The sequence below is a fragment of the Lingula anatina genome, chromosome 7, assembly GCF_051362555.1.
Source record: "Lingula anatina isolate TDL-2025a chromosome 7, LinAna3.0, whole genome shotgun sequence".
NCBI lineage: Eukaryota > Metazoa > Brachiopoda > Lingulata > Lingulida > Lingulidae > Lingula > Lingula anatina.
In genome coordinates, this window is record NC_141773.1 from 24,279,656 (window position 1) to 24,301,351 (window position 21,696).

General features: G+C 35.7%; 1 protein-coding gene and 1 long non-coding RNA gene across 8 annotated transcripts; one reads left to right on the forward strand and one right to left on the reverse strand.

Annotated features, from left to right (window-relative positions):
• The first annotated feature begins 255 nt into the window (after window positions 1–255).
• LOC106164401 (very long chain fatty acid elongase 2-like) lies at window positions 256–7,399 on the forward strand. 6 transcript variants are annotated; one of them, XM_087017088.1, is made up of 6 exons: window positions 256–833; window positions 2,585–2,685; window positions 3,337–3,527; window positions 4,710–4,802; window positions 5,071–5,478; window positions 5,556–7,397. In XM_087017088.1, exons 2-5 carry the CDS (start codon window positions 2,625–2,627, stop codon window positions 5,281–5,283), a joined length of 558 nt encoding a protein of 185 aa, XP_086873214.1. In that variant the 5' UTR covers window positions 256–833; window positions 2,585–2,624; the 3' UTR covers window positions 5,284–5,478; window positions 5,556–7,397. The 6 variants fall into 6 exon arrangements, with proteins under 6 accessions (XP_086873214.1, XP_086873215.1, XP_086873219.1 ...); XM_087017089.1 differs by having other exon boundaries at window positions 2,601–2,685; XM_087017093.1 differs by lacking the exon at window positions 256–833 and adding an exon at window positions 841–1,089 and having other exon boundaries at window positions 2,601–2,685; window positions 5,556–7,399.
• Window positions 7,400–10,264: 2,865 nt separating this feature from the next.
• On the reverse strand, window positions 10,265–20,764 carry LOC147760943 (uncharacterized). 2 transcript variants are annotated; one of them, XR_015335416.1, is made up of 4 exons: window positions 19,271–20,751; window positions 17,555–17,642; window positions 15,040–15,066; window positions 10,265–12,115 (listed from the first exon to the last, which is right to left on the reverse strand). It is a non-coding gene; the product is annotated as an uncharacterized LOC147760943 (long non-coding RNA). The 2 variants fall into 2 exon arrangements; XR_015335415.1 differs by lacking the exon at window positions 10,265–12,115 and adding an exon at window positions 12,122–13,547 and having other exon boundaries at window positions 19,271–20,764.
• Window positions 20,765–21,696: the final 932 nt, after the last annotated feature.

A 21,696-nucleotide genomic window follows, 5' to 3' on the forward strand; every position in this document is an offset into this window, starting at 1 on the left:
AAAGGATCTTTAGGCCAGGCTTTCACGGTCTGTATTTGTATTGAAAACTAAAATAAAGCGAACCTTTTGACTTTTTCATCTACGCGGTTTCTGGATGAGCTCCCCTTAGACTTTTTCCTGAACGTGATTTTGCTAATAGATACAAGATAGCTAAATAATGATATTAGAAAATAGATTAATCGTTCATCCACCCATGCGCGTCACTTATAAGGCCTTTGATGACGAGGCGTTTGTCGAGTCGGGGGGAGGGGGGGGGGGATACCAAGGAAGAGAGACTCGGGAAGACGGAAAATAAACACCCTACATACATACCTATAATACTGCTCATTGCTGCAAACCTCACCAAGAAGTAGAAGGAATAGGCACACTGCTATGCTCACCGATATTTGAGAACATGCTAGAAAAAGAAACATCAAAAGCAAAACGTATGAAAAACGTAAGTCTCGGGAAAAGACAAAAAGAAGTCTAAATGAAAATGAAAATGAAAATGGAAATGAAATGAAATGAAATGAAATGAAAATGCTGAAAATTTTAATTTGCTGTTGTGTTTTCGCATATTCCATTTTATCATTTGAATCAGCGCTATTAGATCGTAATCCCCATTTGAAAAATAATCATAATGTTTCTATATAACTACATTATCGGTGATTCTCTCCCACGTGTTGGCCCTACTCACTATTTACCTGAGATACCGGCTAGGTCACATGGAAAGTAGGACACTTACGTTGACTCTGATTGGTTGACGTATGTCAAAGGTCATATCAGATGGGAATCGGCTGATTGATGCTCCCTGATTAACGCTGAGCTTATTTGGCGAGATCAACTTGAGTAAGGTGAGACACTTTTCTCCATTTCCAAATATGTGCAATACTTTTTCGCCATAGCATGTTGTAATTTGTGTCATTTGTTTTATTTCTCACGAAAGTTGATTTCAAGACGCCTCTCTGCCCCGACACCTCAAAGAGTCGGTCTGATGAGGAATTTACATGTTTGCACGTGGGGCGGTCGTTGCTATCCAAGCATACAAAGTCAAAGTTGCTATTAATATATGCCGGCTAGGAAAACTGAATGAAGCTGGTCTTGTAATAGGTAAACTTTGACTTGTTTGCGCCGTTTTGTGTGTTATACTTTCATATGGTCAAGTTACTAGCTGGAGTCTCGCACCACAGACGTTGATATACCTTTATAGACACTAGCAGTCTGATTTGTTTGGGGGCTAAAATGCAATATGTGATGTTACGGGGTAATGAATTGCCGTTAGACGCTGCGATATTTTCAAGTAGTTCTTCAGCATCACTTCACTGGGGTTTATACAATCTTGACTGGTCTGTATGCCTCAATGTTCATTAGCGAGCTTCATCTGACCACCTCAGGTGTGTCTGTTAACGCTCTCGATGTTTGTATTATTATTGGCCCCGAGGTCCTTAACTCAGACTGTCTATTCAAGTTATTGCTGGTCTCTAACTACAATCAATCGCAGCGCACTGCATATAAGGTAGGTATAATCTATAAGGCGGGTAAGGCATGTCAGAGATGAGGGGGGTTCTTTCAGGACCCTTTTCAAAGAAAAGTAAAATGAAACATTTTTTAATATTTAAATTCTAGCAGTGGCTGGAGTAGGGTATGCCTAAACAAATATAGAATGGTAAATTATGCTTTTACCTGACAGCTTGCAGAGTTCTTTCACAAATTGTATATGTATTGCAGTGTATGTGAGTCAGAGGTGGACTTGACAATTTCACACTGATCAGTACACTGGCTGGTATACTTTGTACTATTGGCGATGAAGGTTGTACCCCGTATGGCGTGAGAGAAAAAATTAGGTCACAGTTCAAAAATAGACCTAAAGCACGTTGATGGCAGGCGGTCTAGTTGACTCAGTTAGATGTACTGTACTGTGTTGACTCAATGCAAGAAGGTAACCGAGTGCCTTCAACAAGTTAGAAAAAAAAAGATACTGCATGAAGTCTGATATGGATAAAAGTTATTTATCTTTTGTTTGTTTTTCACAAGCTGATGTTGTTTTGGGAGTGGATGCACTTTTGCCCAAGCAATAAAGCATTCAGATCAAAGTAATAAAAAAAAAAATCATAAATATGTTAGGAGTTTATTAATTCCCTACCCTATTGCCCTATCCAATATAATAGGAAATGAAATGTTTTAACACCATAGCTCCAATCATAACTGAGAGTGTGCTGGGGGATCAATGATTATAAAGGCCTAAATTTGGCAAAATAGTTTTTGGTACTGGCAAAGAATGTTTTAAAAGTAAAAGTTTATTTTTTAGTGTCAAAACAGTGCTTTTTCAAGCATTTACAGGAGCTGTGCAAAAGATTGCTTGAGATGTCCAAACACAAAAATTGAAATGAATACGTAGTAAATGTGCACAAACTGAATGTACGGTTTTGATTGGGCAGGAAATGTATATCTGATAACAAAAAAAAAAAAAAAAAAAAAAAAAAGGACTAAAATATTCTTTTTAAAATCTGTTTTGATGGATTACTATAAATGTAAACAGTTTACTCACTTTAACTTAAAGTTTAAATGATATAATATATAAGAAAATGTCTTTAATCTCTGTCAGGTCCTATATTGATTAGGGATAGCTCAGAACAATTTCCAAGATGGATTTACTCATGTCTCCAGTGCAGAAAATGTTAAAAGACTATGAAACGGCCAAACGAGGTAAGTGGAGTTATGGAGTTATGGATGTAGAGGCACATTTGGTAATCAAAGACTGCATTCCCACAGATTTAGATCGATCCATCTGGGGACTCACGCTAAATTGCTGTCAGTTCAAGAGGATAAATGTCTATAAAGCCTACCGAATCAGCTAAAGTAAAGATGATTACCCCCTAATAGCTTTACTAAGCGTGACAGACATTTAAGCCGGCCAAGTTGACAGCAATTTAGTGAGACTCCCCAGGGGGATAGATCGATCTAAATATCTGTGGGAATGGTCTCAAAGACTATGTTGTAATATTGCACTTGTCATTCTGCTGACATGTGGTAAAAGGCATATTGCATTTTGCACATCGAGTTAATTTTATTCTCGTTACTTAAATTGGAAATTTCATTCATTAGGTTTTGTGACATTATACTGGGGTAGCGCTAGCAATTTTTTTCCCTTAGCCAAATCACCTCATTTTTGACAATATGTTATCCAAATGGCTTTAATTTGACTAAAATTAGTCAAATCAAGCCCTTTTTGTTTAGCCAACTTAAGGCTAAAGAAGAAAGTTGTTCATTTTTAGACTTTTTTTTTTTTACTGCAAAATTTTCTGTGCTGCCAGGTCAGTATAATGAACAGTTAATAGTTTCCTTGCTATTTTCCAGACCCAAGAACAAAAGACTGGCTTCTTATAGGAAATTCACCTTACAATGTCTGGCTTATCACAGTATTATATGTAGCATTTGTATACCTTGGACCAGTATTCATGAAAAACAGAAAGCCATTGCAAGTGCAAGGGTTGCTGGTAGCATACAACATGGGTCTGGTTGTTTTGTCTGCTTACATGGTGATTGAGGTAAGTGATATCATAAATATGTCATAGATGATGGGTGATATAATGGTTATTCGTAGCACACCCAGGTGGAATAAAAAAATCCACAAATGTGAACAACCTCAAAGTTTAAAAGAGGTTTGAGATTTATTTGTGTATATGAATGCATGACACATATCCGACCTCATTTACACTATACATGTAGGACCATATTTGTGAAAGCTTTGCCAGATTGGCCATTAGCTAACAGCAAACAACTATAGATCTACATGTATATGTAGTATTTCATTTCTCACTGAAATAAACTTTTAGGCTGGAGGTATTTTATCCAGTGAAAATACTTTGGATAAATACTTAAATGTTCTTAATTGAGTCTCGATCTAGGGTTCTCTCAAATTCAAGTTAAACATACCTTTTTTTGCCAAATTTGATATATTTGTTTTTTATCATTTGTCTTACCTTGCTGTACAGAAAGTACAAAAAGAACTTTAAAAACATGATAGTCTGTAAGAATGTCTTTTAATAATTGGTTATTAAATAAAATAAAAATTAGTTTTTGCTGGAAAATTGTTGGTAATGAATTCCATGTGATCAATACATCTCTGGCAAATCTGTTACACAAATGTTTGGCAGTGGGATTATTATTACTTTTCCTCTTCTATTTCTTTTATTACAACACACTTAATGGGATAGTAAACAGGGTTTTTGTTTTCTTGAATCCTTCAATTTTTTCTCCAGGTTGCTTTTTAGATCATTTATTTTTCTTGTATTGATAAAATAACTATCCCTGCTCAAAAATTGCACTTCCAAGGAATGCATGTAGCTGTTTTATGTTTGAGTTTAGAACTCATTAGAGTGCTGTTCATAAGTGCTAAGACATTGTAAGGACCCCTGGAAGATTAGCACCCTCTACAAAGTGGCAGATAATTATGTGCACTTTTCTCTGATGCACAGTGCAGAAAAGTACCATCATTTATCTTGAGACATATTTGTGAATATCTAGTGAAAAATCAATCTGTGGGCCTGGTAGAAATTAGAAGGTTAGTGAGTTGAGTGATAGTACCAAAATCCAATATAGATTTTATTGAATTTGAAGTAACTTTGCAAATTCCTTACAAGATTTCCAAAGGCAGTTCCCTGTAAAATAGCACTCTTTGAAACAGACAACTTTTAGCTAATTTTTGGTCACTTGTTTCTTCTTTGCAGATATTTTTGAGTTCCTTTGCTGCCAATTATGGCCTGCTTTGTGCAGAATACGATGTAGAAACTGTAGATGTGAACGATCCCAAAGAGCTGAGGGTAAGAAAAAGTACTATGTATTGCGTGGACCTTGATATGCCAAAACTATTTTTGAAACATATTTTTGAAAATTGTTTTTGGGCACTAATTTATAGAAACTTAAAATCATGCATTAGTATTTGACATTTCTGTTGCAATAATTTATTGTCAAAAGAAATGTAAGCATTTTGGTAAATAAACAGTTCAGACATGAAGATTGTTTTTTGATTTTGATATTTAGCTAGGAAAGGTGTTTGCTCATAAAGTATTCAATGTTCTTTTTATCCAGGTTGCCAAAGTTTTATGGTGGTACTTCTTCTCCAAAGCCATAGAACTGATGGACACTGTGTTAATGGTGTTGAGGAAGAAGAATGACCAGGTTACCTTTCTCCACTGGTTTCATCACATCTCTATGTTAAATATATGGTGGTGGGTCATGGTGTTTGCACCAGGAGGCCTGTGTAAGTTGGACCATTCACTAAGTATTTCTATGGGATCATAATGTACAAAATTAATATTTTTGAACACAATACTTTTTGTACAAATAACTCATTATTATAATATTTTTTGTTGAAAGGGGATGAGGTAGGGCAATTGAATTATGAGAGCATAAATTTTCATCAAACACACACACACACACACAAGTATATATATAAGGATTGTGGGAGGGACCCCTATATTTGTGCTTTTACCCTAGGTAGATTTATGAAAATTGAGATGATATTCATTACTGAATCCTAATGGCAGAAGGGTACATCTTTTTATCTACCCTAGGTAGATTTATGAAAATTGAGATGACATTCATTACTGAATCCTAATGGCAGAAGGGTACATCTTTTTATCTTAGCTTATGGAGAAGGTTTGTCACTTAAATTTAAGTTCAGTGGAAATACCACATGAATGCAGGTCGCAGGGGTTTTGGGTAGGAGGTTCCTTCATTTACTGTGGGTCATGGAAGACAGCTGCATATTGTACTGTGTATTATTTAATATCAGATGCTTGTCACCTGTGTGCAATATGTCATTCTCATTCATTCACTTGAAGCTTGACACATGTGGCTATAATACCTGCAAAGTGGATCTTAACAGCAAGTAATTTCAAAAACACCTGAGGGGCTGACGGGTTTTCAAAGCAGATAGCATATTATTTGCTCATGGCATAATAAACCAGTAAGACATGCTTTAAATCTACAGTGTGCCAGATAAGATGACAGCCAGGTACATAGACATTTATAGTTGTACATTTTGTCTGGGTTCTTTTCTATAAACAGCTTAATGCACATAAAATATATCTTTGTCAAAAGCTACAATGATTAAGTAAAAAATTATCAGTGGCATAAATGTTCTATGAGAGTATGAAAACATATATGTGCAAAATACGGTATACATGGCCTTGATGACAACGATTAGTTACCAAACAAAAATTATAATTAAAATATGATTTCATGCCCTAAAGACCTATAAATACCCAATTATTCCCTACAATCACAATGCTTTTGAACAAATATAATATCTCTTTCTTATATAATTAGTACTTGTACAGGGATGGGACTGAATTTTGAAAATTTGGCGTGGGGTCCAGGGGGCTGCTGAGGCCCTCTACAGGGTCCAGGGGCAGAGGCATGGACGAAATTTACCCCTACCCCCCACCCCCAGAGTCTTAATTGTAGATCTGCATCAATCTCAAAAGTCTGGGAAAATCTCATCCCTGCTTATCCTATATTTATTTTTGCAAGTCAAGTTATTCTGAGGATTAGTCTTGAGTAATTGTTGTATCCTGGGGGGCTGAACTCCTTAGCCGTCTTAATTTTTGCTTCAAGATCAACAGTGAACATTGCTAAACTCCCAGCAGGTGCATAAAATGCACACCTGACCATATTTTTTCTAAATGAAGTCATCTCATCTTAGATTTCATAGAAATGATATTTAGTTTTAGAAACTTAACAGTATTTACAATACTCTATTTGTATCCAAAATTGTCCCCAGGATTTGGGGCCTGTCTAGCCAACAATGTGTGTTTGGGTGTTAGGACTCACAATGAAGGTGAATAAAACTAGAGGATCAGAGAGGCGATACCGCCTCCAAATATTGTACCACCAGCTGGAGCAAACGCATTCGTATAGACCCCCACATACACAAAATAAGGGACACAGCCACCAGTTTTGTGCTTGACAAGCTGTAAAAATGCAATCAACAAGAATTTTTAAACTATTGCAAAAAATATATATGGTACAATCAAATTTAAGTTCTTCGTAAGGTAGGTCAAGGGTCAATTTCAAGGTCACAGTAAATTGCCAGTATATGACTTCCTATTCAAGTTCAAGAGTAACTATGGACCTATCTCTGTCAAGTTTGAAGTTAAAAGAGAAAGAAATAAACAGAGTTCAGTTCATGATAAAAAGTAGGTCAAAGGTCAATTTCAAGGTCACACTTAGATTGCCAGTATAGGACTTCCTATTCAACTTCAATAGTAACTATGGACCTATCCCAGCCAGTTTTGGAGATAAAAGGGAAGCAAAATTTGCAAAATTCAGTTCATGGTGAAAAGTAGGTCAAAGGTCAATTTCAAGGTCACATTTAGATTGCCAGTATATGACTTTCTATTCAAGTTCAATAGTAACTATGGACCTATCTCAGCCAGTTTTGGAGATAAAAGGGAAGAAAAGTTTGCAAAGTTCAGTTCATGGTGAAAAATAGGTCAAAGGTCAATTTCAAGGTCACATTTAGATTGCCAGTATATGACTTCCTATTCAAGTTCAATAGTAACTATGGACCTATCTCTGCCAGTTTTGGAGATAAAAGGGAAGCAAAATTTGCAAAGTTCAGTTTATGGTGAAAAGTAGGACAAAGGTCAATTTTAAGGTCACATTTAGATTGCCAGTATATGACTTCCTATTCAAGTTCAATAGTAACTATGGACCTATCTCTGCCAGTTTTGGAGATAAAAGGGAAGCAAATTTTGCAAAGTTCAGTTTATGGTGAAAAGTAGGTCAAAGGTCAATTTCAAGGTCACATTTAGATTGCCAGTATATGACTTCCTATTCAAGTTCAATAGTAACTATGGACCTATCTCAGCCAGTTTTGGAGATAAAAGGAAAGCAAAATTTGCAAAATTCAGTTCATGGTGAAAAGTAGGTCAAAGGTCAATTTTAATGTCACATATAGATTGCCAGTATATGACTTCCTATTCAAGTTCAATAGTAACTACGGACCTATCTCTGCCAGTTTTGGAGATAAAAGGAAAGCAAAATTTGCAAAATTCAGTTCATGGTGTAAAGTAGGTCAAAGGTCAATTTTAAGGTCACATTTAGATTGCCAGTATATGACTTCCTATTCAAGTTCAATAGTAACTATGGACCTATCTCTGCCAGTTTTGGAGATAAAAGGGAAGAAAAATTTGCAAAGTTCAGTTCATGGTGAAAAGTAGGTCAAAGGTCAATTTCAGGTCATAGTAAGATTGCCAGTATATGACTTCCTATTCAACTTCAATAGTAACTATGGACCTATCTCTGCCAGTTTTGGAGATATAAGGGACTAGATGTTATAATTTTGGAGTTACCATAATGTGCCTTAAATTTCGTACAGAAAAAATTAATTAAAATAAAGAAAATGTCATTTTGGTCAAAATTCTTGAAATAAGAGGTGCTCTGAAGTTTCAGAAGTTCAAATTTGATGAAATAATGTCATTTTTGAACACAAGTTGTCTGCTTTGCCAAGCCTAATGTTTTATTTTTCCAGAGTTCAAAATTTATTATCCATTACCGTACTGCACATTTTGCTTTTACCACCAATATGTACTTTTTGATACAGCGTAACTCGAAAACCGTATGGAATACAAAAAACCCGAGACCACCTCCAGTGTTGGGCTTTACATGCTCTACAAAATGCAAAAAAGAATGGGTCTCTAGCATTAACGGTTCCCGAATTAGAGACAGTTTTCAGTTTCGGTATCTTATGGCCGCTACTCCCGTGAAAATGCACCGATTGACCCCAAATTCATGGAGATCAAAGATGACCTGAAGGGTAACACTTTCCAATAATATTATTGGTTAAGTCTGTGTGGTGTCTGAATAACAGGGCAAAAAATTTTTTTTTCCTAAAAAATTTCATTTTTTTGAAAATTTTGGCCCATTTGACCTTGAAGTAAAGGTCAAAGGTCAAATCCAAGGGTATATTTGAAATCTACACATATGACTTTTGGAAAGCCGTCTATAGAAATTTTTCCCATAACTCCTTCCGTAGGGTAGATAATTAGCATTTAATTTTGCCATTTTTAGACAAGGGTGCATTGCAATGAGTGCCACACCCAGACCCCAATACCGACAAAGCCCAAATTTTACGTGGAACGAGTTGAGATTATAGGTGACCTAAATCCATGAGATGGGTATGGGGGGCCTTACCGTCTAGGAGGAGAAGCGGTAACGGTAGCCGTCCGGCGGAGCCGGCGGAACGATCCGGACGAGACCGAAACCATGTGTACCGCCAGCGCTAACGCTGGTGGTACAATAACCAAGACCCAAAAACCAAGGAAGGCATCAGTCCTTTAAGTAAAAAATAACTTTTGGTCGTCCGTATATTACTGTATAGCGTAACACTCAGCTCCTTTCTATCTACAGGCTATATTATCACACTAATACTATACTGCTTCCCCTACAGCACCAGAAGATGTGTTAAAAATTCAAAATAAAACTGAAAATATAATACACAAATAAATGCTATTACTATTAAAGTTCAAACCTTCTGATACAATATCTTTTCTGCTTTACAAGTACATATATACAATAACGGTATGTCATTGTCAGTTCAGAATGACTATACCTTACAAAATGATTCTCTTTCTGGCCAAAACTAATAAGAAAACCTTATGTATAGATTTCTGCACAAAAAAATGTGACTGCAAATATGGATTTTTTTTTTCTTTTTTGTGATGTCCACATGATAGGGAGAGATTAAGAAGTCATGTTCAGACCATAAAAGAAAATCTGGTTTAACACATTTCAATATTAATGTGTAAAAGATGCTCACCACAGTAAAATGTGACTTGTACAAAAATGTATTTCTTAAAAACTCAAATCATAATTAACACCACACTGAGCCTATCATATGAGATACGCGGGTATTCAATGCAGAACTAGAAGTCAATGTAGAAGAAATAGATATAATAATTATAATAATGAAAATAATTATAGCATATTGCAGAGAAAGTAAATGATGAAGATAAAAACACTTTTTGTGATCACGAAGCATTTGAAATCAAACAAACCAAATATGCAATACTCCTTTTGCAACTTGTAAAAAATTTGAGACTTGTCTTTGAGTCCATTGATGGGCTTTGTGAACAGGTGAATAGGAATGGTTCAAAAGCTTTGTAACACTGACAAATAAAATCCAAACAAAAGCTTTGCATGCCATAGTAGAGCAAAAGCTTTAAGCAGGTTGTAGTAGCAATATTGTGTTAGAGAAGACAGCACACTAAAACTACTGCACCCTTATATACAGCTTTATTGGAGCTTTCAAAAATTAAATCAAGTTATTTTTAATATGGAAAAAGTTAATTTTAATGTAAAACAATATTGACGAATAAAAACTATATTTTATAAGAATGATATTTCCATGGTCTAACAAAAAGACCCTTTTTTCTTTTCCTTTTTTGCTGATGAACATCACGCACCCTACATGCCTAAAATCCTGATTCATTGAATATATTAATGTGTATAAACGATGTATCAAAAAAAGTTTGCAATTAAGTTACAAAATAAAAAGAAGCCATTACCCATTTTCAGGAACTGTCTACATAATTCTACGAACTTAAATTTTTTAAAACATTTTTATCATTTATTGATTTATCATGACTTTTATAATTTCATATTCCCATTCTTATAATCTAAAGCTACAATATATGTGTAGATATTAAAGAAGCTGATATGTTTTTTAAAATCACGAAATGTACATCATTTTTTTAAACTTTGACATAACTGCCCCCAGATTAAGTGACTCTCTCAAGTCCCATACAGAACAGACGACTAACCAGTCCCAGGGTCAAACATGGTGACCCACTACAAAGCTTGCCATTTAATCCAATTATAGGCATCGAATAGGTATCCCGTGGGGAAGTATTCAAGTGGGTCGGCCATATTTGCCCCTCTGACAAGTTAGTCCCCTATTCTGAATGAGGCCTTCGTTAATATTCTTATAATTTTCAAATGACTGCAAAGCAGAAAATGCACTGCCTGCTGTGAAAATGGCTACATTCCAATGGTAAAACTTGCCACTAGACTAGTAATAAAAACTTATGACCAGGGACATGGCCCATAAGCTTCAAAATGAAAACATCTCAGTACACCTGAGCTTGGCTCTTGCTGGAGTAAGGTACTAGTAATTTATCTTCCAGAAGTGAGAGAGACATTTCATGATTCAGCCTTCGTTTAACACTTGTCTTAGACTACAGTGTAAAACAAAGCCATTTTCCCCTGAACAATTTCATATTATTATAAAGTTAATAAAAGCACAGCAAATAACCAGTTGAAGTTATACAATAAAATTAGTGAGGATGAAACTTTAAAATTTTCACGATAATTCAACAAAAACAGGATCCATTAATCACGTTCCTAAAATCTGGTAAAAAAAAAGTGCTTTAAAATGGAGCAAGTCAACCACCAGTGACCTTGCTGGAAGTTAGTGATATGCCTTTGTGATTCAGATTATGATCATTTTCAAAAATGAAATTTTGCTCCTTTTTTTAAAAAAGTGTAATCCATATACAGAAGTTTCTGGGCTAAAAACTACAAAGTTTGCTGCTGTTACAACTTACAATTTACCCAATGCTGCACAACTACTAAATTCTGACATCAAAAGGCATAACTACACCCAACTACACACAGGCATGCACAGGCATGTTGACTATTTTTATCAAAAGCGGTTTAATACTTCAGATAATGACTCGATCTTTTCAATGGGCAAAAATTATCAGACTTTCAGATACATCATTTTAAAATCATAAAAATTGTATATTCTTTACAAAAGCATTTGTGGTGCTTTTAATGCATAAAATAAAACTATAAGGTAGTCTGCAGCTGCTTCCTTTAAATTTTGTACTAACCATAGGAATTAATGCTCTTATTTTAAGAAATTATGACTTAAAAATATGGTATCAGTAAAACTGACATTTTTCCCCATTGACAAGTCATTACCATATATTCTGTTTCAAACTCTTTTTATTTCTGCGTATTCCGTGTTTTCAGGCACTTTGAGTTGTGTTTTGCGTTTGGGTACTGCAGGTTTTCCGTGGATCTGAAGATCGGCATATACAATACCCTCCACATTTTTCTTCAAAGGCTGGAAATAAAAACAGTGTTACATTGTTTACAGAATTTTACATTTCTTCTTGTTATATCTGTCACAATTTTCTACATACAAGCTGATATCACAAAAGAAACCAAAGTTTCACTCTCAATTAGTAACAAATCACATCAACATTTGATCAAACATGCTTCCTCACACCTGACAATTTTATGTTGAAGGGGATTGAAAAGGTCAAGGTTGCCAAATGGTTGGGTAAAGAATGAAATCATTTTCAATGGTTTGTTTCCTATCTAATTATAATTATTATAAGAAGGATTATACATGAAACATTTAAATAATTTGAATTAGCCACTGATAGATAAATCATGTTACGCAGATTTTTAAAAACTTCATATGAAAATGTCCATTTCCAAATCTTGCAATTTAGTGTGGCAAATCAAACACAAAAGGAAATGTTTTTTTTTCTTTACCAATGCATAGTGAAGAGTTATTCACAGTACAAGATAAACCAACTGATAGGAATCAATATAACGGATTATGCAGAGGGCAATAACCATGAAAACATACTTCAATAGATTTCAACATGAATGAAATTTTACACATTTTACACACTTAAATCAAACAGATAAAAGTTTCACACAAACAAACACAATGGCCACCCATTAGTCATAAAAATATATGATTTAGAATACATAAATAAATGACGAATCATGCCCTACTTCTGTCTACACAACAACTACGTGTTAAATAAATATTTTTTTCTGCAAAACCAACTTTTGTTCACAAAAGAGGAAATTACAACTTTTTCAAAAATTAGTTGGTCCATCTGAGACACATCCACAATTTACTTCAAGAAATTCAGTGTTGGTGCAAATGTTAATTTGATTTCAGGACCATTCCCAGACCCCACCTTCTCGCTTAATCACAATCAACTCAAGCAACCTAGATGTCGGTCACGCCTACTGAAGCAGATAGGGAGTAATTAATTATCATTTAGCAGCTTCAGTAGGCGTGCCAGACATCTAAGCCGCTTAAGCTGAAAGCAATTTAACAAGAAACACCTCAGGGATGGATCAGTTCTGTTAGATTGACCTAGGTATGGGAACCCAGTCTTAGATGTAGGTAAATTGGTCTGCCTGTGTCTGTGTGTATGTGAGAGGGCGGAGGATTCAAGATGGCGGACAGTTCATGGTCCTGTCTTTTTTCTGAGAAGCACGTGTGAATGACCATAAAACATTTATCACATACAACGAGATGTCATGCTTACTCTGATGATCACAATAACACACACACACAACAGTGACAACATCAAATATATCACATTGAATATAAACAGTGAAATCATAATAAATAATAATGCTACTGTGTCAAAGAAAATGTTATCCCCAACTAAAAGCCAAGACAACACCAATGGCGGACCTCTTCTCCCTCACCTGCTCTAAGGTCCAGTTTATTTGAGAAAGGGCTAAGAAAATACAAGACATCTTAAGACAAAGCTGTTGTAAAAAGTGGAAAGAAAAAATACAGAGTCGAGACAAGGAGACTTTGTTATTTTTCAACATTATTAGATATATATTGGCCTGGAATGAAAGTCTGTTACAAAAACATGTGAGACATTTACACTTGGTCCCAAAAACATAAAACAGAACATGTTCCTGTTCTCATTTCTGAGCTTTCGATCTAAAACCTACTGTGTTGCCTAGACTGTGCTGGGTTTGCAAACATCTTCATACACGAATGGGAGATGCAAATAATCTTTTACCATTATTATTTTTCTAAACATAAATAATTGATCAATTTCATGCTTCATTTCAGAGAGATAATTGGGCTGGAAGTCCAAATCCCTACTTTCACTTCAGTGCATTTGGTTCAGTTGTAGCTGTCACACCTAACACATTCCCCCTTTGGGCCACCAACTGCTAGCGCCACCTTTAATCTCCTCTTCAATTCCTTGAACAGTAATGTCCCTTTTTAGTGAAACAGTACCACGATTTCTATTTTGACTTCGTACACAACAGGTTAACCATTTTGCCACACCTTGTGTGTACAAACCTACTGAGCTGTGTCTTTCCCTACATTACAGGATATATAGACACCAGGGACTTTTAGTTGAGGGTCTTTTCAATTCTATGATATGAACTAAGGAAATATCTTTGCAAAATATGAAAAAGAAATTATGACGCTGGGACTTTTTCAAACATGGATTGAATACTAGTACTTTAAATTTGTTAGAAAGAAAATGGTTGCAACTTCTAAAAACAAATCTACAGATTGCAATTAATTATTATCATTTTAATTTTTTTGCTCTACATGATAAGGAATGGCACCCACATTAAGTAATTATCAATAATGCACTCTGAGGAGAGAACGGCAATGCAGGTGCATGTTAAAAAAGGACAGTAACGCCACACCTTTAACCTTGTGCCCAGCTTTGATGCACATAGCTCTGGGTCGCATTTCCACTTTACTTGTGACAGTTCAGCTCAGACTACACCAACTATGATAGGAGACCAATCTAACAGTGAGTGACCTATCCAAATGGCACTGGATGCAGCAGGGCAGTGAGGGTGATTCTCATGTTTATAAATCATTATCAAATGATTGAGGACGTCTATACTGAGTTAAAATGTCACAAATTGACTGGAAATGACCCCCAAATAGGCAAGTTTGCCTCGTCATTAATAGCAAAATGCGCTACAAAGACAAGCAAAAAAAAATTAAAAAATAAAATAAATCAGAAGTGGATCCAGGACTTCGAAGGATTTCTTTTCTTTTTTAAAATTCTATACCTCTCTTGTGATGAAGGGTCTACAGGCAGTTGGGGTGGGCAGTGGGCAGAGAAGGCTGAGGACCCCCCCCTCCCTCTTCCTAACAGATACCTGGATCAACCCCTGCATGCAATGGCATTACAACAGCAAGGCATGCATTAAGCTAGAACAGCAATGGTTATCATATACCTGATGCTACCTATACGCTGGTTACTGCTGAAATAATGGCGACAATTCGGTTATTTTACTGCTGCAATCACGATGTCTTTTATGTCAATCTTAATCTATCATATGCAAATATAAATATCACATTTTTTTGTTTTGATTCCTAAAAAACAAACAACCTGCACAGACTGCAGTACTAAATATTCAAGAAATTCAATAATATTAAATTTTTTTTCTAAAACTGCAATCAAAAGGGATGAAATTGTATTTAATTATATTCTGAGAACTGTATTTTTGACAATATTTTACTTGACAATGTATAATAAAAACAAATTATTTTATAATGTTTTCGAAAAAAAAATGGATACCCCTGATATTATCTCCATTCTTAGACTGAAAACACAAGAAGTATTATGTATATTGACTTAAACCCAAACTCTTACATCTTTAAACAGCGCTAGAGTGAAAAGCACATAAGAAAAAAGATCATTGATTTTTTTCAGGGAGGAATGGCAAACAGTGTGAGACTGAGGCTTTTATGATCAATGTCAAAATCAAAAGATATCAAATATTCAGACCAACAACTCATCCTCCTTTTATTACTTGGAAGAAAATAATCATAAGAATTTAGAAATGAAATATCTGACAAAACACCTGCAATAAAGGAGTGGCAAAGCAGACAGACATTAGGAATGCACGGTTGAACAGATACACAAGACCCTTCCTGCAAATACTGAAATATTAACACCACCTGAATTTTCCTCGTGACACGTGCACGCCCTCGAGCTCTCTCAGGCATTAACGACACAATATCCCAGAAATCAATTTCAAGGAGCTAGCTCATCCGAGAAAATTCCTAATCAATATCAGATAGGGTCAATTTTGCAAGAGCTGCTGAAGCAAATTAATAAAGATGATGCTAATCCGGCATGCTGCGTTAATGGAAGACCCATTATCAAGGCGTCTTCTGTGATTCTCGTCCACGCAGCACATGCCAGTCCTTAATCAGTAGGATGGGTATTAAATTGGCCCTGAAGGCACAGACATGCAATAGCATAGTAACGCAGGCAGTTAAGTATTTATAACTAATTGAGCTAATTGCAAATCCACTCGGTTCATGTCTTCGGATTTGGCTGCAATTTCGAGATTTCATGATGCTGCGTGGCGACCCCTATCCATGGGCCGGGGCACCTTTACCACCAGTGCATCCTGGGAAGTAGACTGTATCAACCCCATGCTGTTAGTTTATCCATAGTCCTGGACCACATATATAAGCAGAGATTCCAAGATTTTGCTTTCTTTGACTTCAAGTTCAGCTAAAGCGTGCAGTCAATGTAACAAAAGTTATAAGTAAGGGCCCTTCATCTGCATGATCAAGAATACATATATCTGCACACACACAGGGTGGCAATGCTGGTGCGAAAAAAGCCATAATAAGTTTAAGCCCCTCCTCTGTATAATAAACACCATACATGACCCCATGTCTAAGGAGGTGCTAATTAGCGTGTCCAAACTTGACAGCATGTAATATTGATGGAGTGTTATCCCCCTGTGGCTTGCGTGCAGCACACCCTCACATAACGACCCCCGCATGTAATATGCATGACTCTAGGAGACGGCATTTCACGAACTATAGTACTATGTATGAGTTACTACAGAGTGGGCAATAATGAGAGAGGGTCTTAATGAGACAAATGGTCATCCACTGGTGAGCTATTTTCCTGTTAGTCTCTTTAACTCTCTTTTTATTCAATATTTACTTGATTAATAATGTTCAACTTTTCCTTTTTTCATTCTTTACTTTTTCCTTTACTATATACCTCTTTTCATTATTCCTTCACACTAATATGCAAGTTCTTTTTGGGTTACATAAAGGAAAAACTTACTCCTTCCCCCCAAACTTTTGCCACTGTGAGAACACGAACCCTAATTTGCCCACCTTACACCTTCCCATGCCTGATGGCGCCACAGGCACGGAAGTCAACATACTCTTTTTTTCTTGAATATTCTGTACAGCCAAACCATTCTAGAATTATTGGACGAAATAATAACCAAAATGAAGAGAAACCAATTAGAGGCCTATTCTTAAGTTCATGCTTCAGCATGAAAATGATTCCTTTCCTTTTTTTATCTAGTAGAGAGTTTCCCTGCCATTAGCCAAAGGGGTGGTTGCTGCTCTCTTGTTACCATAAAAATCAATGCAGTTATTTGTGAAAACAGCCAAGATCACCTGCTCCTTTGCCTTGACTAATAAAGTACAGAAAACACTAGACAGAACAAGACAAAGTACATTTTAGTTTTTACCACTTTCAACAAAGATATCCTGAAAGTCCAAATACTATTACTGAAAGAAAACAACAAACAGACAAACAAACAAAAACCTTTAACATCAGTCCTAAAATATGATAGCTGTTTTTAAGATCAGGATTAAAAAAAAAAAATTATTGTAGTGTCATTGATAGTGTTATTTTATCAATTAGGAATTTAAATTGCTTAAAAGCAATGTGAAACACCTGTAGGTATAGTGTTATAAACTTACATCATCCTCCTTAGTAAAGTTGCCGTTCTTGTCATCCATATGTTCTGGGCTACTGTAGCCATCATTGGGGGCGCCCTCTGCATCTGGTCTGGAAGTGAAAGTGAAAGGAGATAAACATATGATTTGTGTGCAGACAATTCAAGAAATAATTCATTAAATGACACAACAATTAAGAGAATAAAATGAGATGTCAATGCATTTTTACATTACTTAGGACATTTATCTTTATTGAATAGATTTCAAGAGTATCATTGTGAAGAAACACCCATTTTCTTTTCTTTTAACCTTTATAATGAAAAGCAACATACAAATAAAATACTAATTAAACACAAGTGGGTGATGTAATTTTCTAATGTCAGATGGTTAGATGGTCATATTTGGTGACAGTATTTGACAATGTACATTAATTGAATAAATGATTATTGAGATTCAAAATTAATTTGTTCAGCATTCTGATCCCTCGTCGACTCGATCTGTATTAATTCAAAGTCACAGTCCAGTCGTATACAGTTTTTATTTAACCCCCTCCCCTCACTACTAAAAATCTTCTCTACGCATATTTCCTCGTAATTATAGTATTGTGGTTCTCTTTGATCATCATTAGGGCCTACGCTAACCTTCCCCATCATATACCAAACTATGTGAGTGTGTACAGTGTAAATGTCAGTAATGTGGGGGTAACCTTCTCCACAGAGAGCCTGACATTCAGGCAGGGTCAGGACTACAGGTGGAGCTACTACCTTGTCTTTACTATGGTATTTGGGTGTTGAGAGAGAAAACAGCACCCTGGTCTAAATATACACCTCAGGACAGTGCTGGAAAGTGGTGGTTTTTCAGAAGCTTTGAATGATTTTGTTCATCCCTCGTGTGCAGTGTGAATTTGCAACTATTTACTTTTATTTTCTGATCTAAGGAAAAGGATTTTTAACTTTCGTTTTCTGTTAGTAGTAATCAAAATTTATTTTAGTAGTTTACTTAGAAACATTTAATAAGTAAATATACAAAACAACAGGTTGTGAGTGAAAGTTTTGATCATTTTTGGGACATAGTCTTTTAACCAGTCTGATACACATAATTCATAACCAAAGGCCTAACTAATTAATTAATTAATTAATTAATTACTTCTGACAACAGGGCCAAATATAGTGTTGGGATGCTCATGTTACAACTTGTTGGGGAGACTTGGAAAAGAAATCAATTTAACAGGTGTATTAAAAATACACACAATTTTCTGGGTTATCAATAAACACGCTGATTTTCAAGTTAAAAGTGACAACATGAAATGGAAATTGCATGACAACATGGTCTGAAAACCAAACATCATGGAAGGTGATTAAGCATGCACCACTGCACACCATCTGCAAATAAAAGCACGAAGACACGGAAAAAAGTTGTTTACTGATCACCGAAGTCTTTGATTTTTTTTATACAATCAACCAAAATAAACATAATTATCTTAGGGTTGGGCACAAAATAAATAACCAAAGTGATATATTTACTTAAACTTTCAATAACAATTCAAATCAAACATGAGAAAAAAATATGAATAAAAACGGAGGAGAAACATACACAGAAATCATGGTGATGAATAATACGGTTGTCCAAAAACTGATAATACGTAGAAATGTTGTGATGAATTCATTCTGGGCCATTCCATAGTAGTCTTGAAGAAGTATCATGGAATGGCCCTATAACAAATAATCTAAGATACCATACCTATCTTTGAATACACAGGCTTCATAGGTAGCCTGCTCCTGTGCATGTCTTAATACAAATTGGATAAAAATCACAATGAAAATATGATACAATCTTTGGTAAAATGTTAAATATTATGCAAAAAAACTATTTCTATAAACCAAATTTAATCTCGTAGTCCATGGTACTTAAAATACATATCACCTACCAAAAGACCCATCTTGATTTTCTTTTTTATGAAATGGGCATGATAGCTGCTGCTGGGAAAGCTAGCTAAATATAAAGCTTAAGCATGCAAATTTGTTTTCTGGATAGAAAAACTTACCAGAATCTTACCAAATCTGTTGAACTTCAGATATTAAATAGCAATATAATCCATACAAACAATTATCAGAATGTCTCTTTTTGTCAATGAAGTTCCTTAAAAATGATCATGCAGCTAGTGTAACTATTAAGTCTAAGGCTCCATTCACATTTATACCTTCCAAGCTGTCACATCTAACGCAATTTCACATCCAATGCAATGTCACATCCAACGCAATGACACATCCAACACAATGTCACATCCAATGCAATGTCACATCCAACACAATGTCACATCCAACAATGTCACACCTAACTCAATGCCATCTCTATATTGTTTCTGCAGAATTGTAGTATTCTCCAAGGAATCTTAATAATCTAATGCAAAATAATGCAAGCAATAAATCTGATAAACAAAGCTCATTTGAAGGGGCCCCTTCAATGTGTATTATGCTACTGCTTTTGTTAAGGATAGTCAAACGCCATACTTTGTCATTATAAAAAAGCCTGTTATCTGTGCCAACAGAGACAGTCTGCCAGGTCAGTGTCATACAAATTTGACACTCCTTGTGACTGGTAAAAGGCATATGGTGCAATAGGCAAATGTGTTGGCTAGGTTGCAATCAGCTGACTATTCAGGTATTCAGCGGGGGATAGATTATTACCTGAACCACTTAGCGAGCACTTTCAAAGCTCAGCAATGCCTGGGGTATCTTAATAGCAACTTTGGCTCAGGCCAGAAAGCTTGTATTTTGTGACAAATATTTGCATTGATTGAAATGATTTGTACTACCAAATTACTGTAGTAAAGAAATCAGGTGAAAAATAACAGCAGCTACTTATTAATACCAATATGAAAGAGGTTATAGCACAGTGTCAACATCTGGTTAAAACATAAGATTCTGAAGCAGAGATAGCTCAATCACTGAAAAATAGAATCATAAACTACCAGAAGGTAACGCCAAACACACATATTAGTAGTTTTAATAACCCACAGCAGGATGCAAGGGAGGATAAAAATGTAACCAAAAAGGAAAACATCAAAAATATCAACTAAATGACAATACTTGATGCCTTTTTTTTTAATTGATTATTCTACCAGAAGAAAAACTGGTCAAGTTCTCTCCTGGTTTTCACCAGTACTAGGCAAATAAAAATGCCAAGACCACTAAACATTTTCTTATATTTTCTCCCTCCTCCCCTCCCTCTCCCCCACCCCCACCCCACCCCACCCCCAGCAGACATAAACAAGCCATTGCAGTGGGCTGTTGCAGATGCAGGGAAATGTTGAACCTTGTAGAGAGGGTGTCTGTCAATCAAGATTGTAAAAAAGAAAAAGGTTAAGGAAGAACAATTGAATAAGAACTCTACTTACACAAGGGAGTAGGTATGCCCACTATCAGTGTGAGGACTGAAAGAAGCAACAAACCCCAAGTCATTAGCAAATTATATAATACACAACAAAAACAAAATACAGAGACGCATTTCATTATTTCTTTTTTAATCCCACACGACTAATATTTGTTGCTAAACCAAAAGGGAAAAGCTGATGTAATATATAATGTTTGTTTTTACTTCAACAAAGCAATTGTACACCTGTTAGAAATATAAACAGAATGAAGCCATACAATACACTGCTGTACACATATTTAGATATCACACAATATGGAAAGTTTGGGTTTCTATTTTGGTTTCACTTTCACATCTTGAATGTAAGTGTAGGTGAAAATTCTCCCTATCCCCCTTTTTTTTCATTTTCCTGTCTCGGTCACCTTAGACCCCATTTCCAGAGATAAGATCGATCTACTTAAGATCGACCTAACTCCCTAGGGGTTCACGCTAAATAGCTGTCAGCCGAACGGGCACGAAAGTTAATTACCCCCTTCCAGTTTGTAGTAGGCGTGACGGACATTTAAGCCGGATTATCTGACAGTAATCTAGTGAGACTCCCCGCGGGGATAGATCGATCTAAAAGCTCTGTGAATACTCCCTTAGTCCCATACCAAAAAGGACCGTCCCCCCCCCCCAAGCCTTCACCATACACATGCATGATATTTAGTACTACTCATGCATAAATAATGATGAAAATTAAAGAAGGACAGATACAAATGTTAGTAGGATTAGTATTAAATGTCAGGACGGCA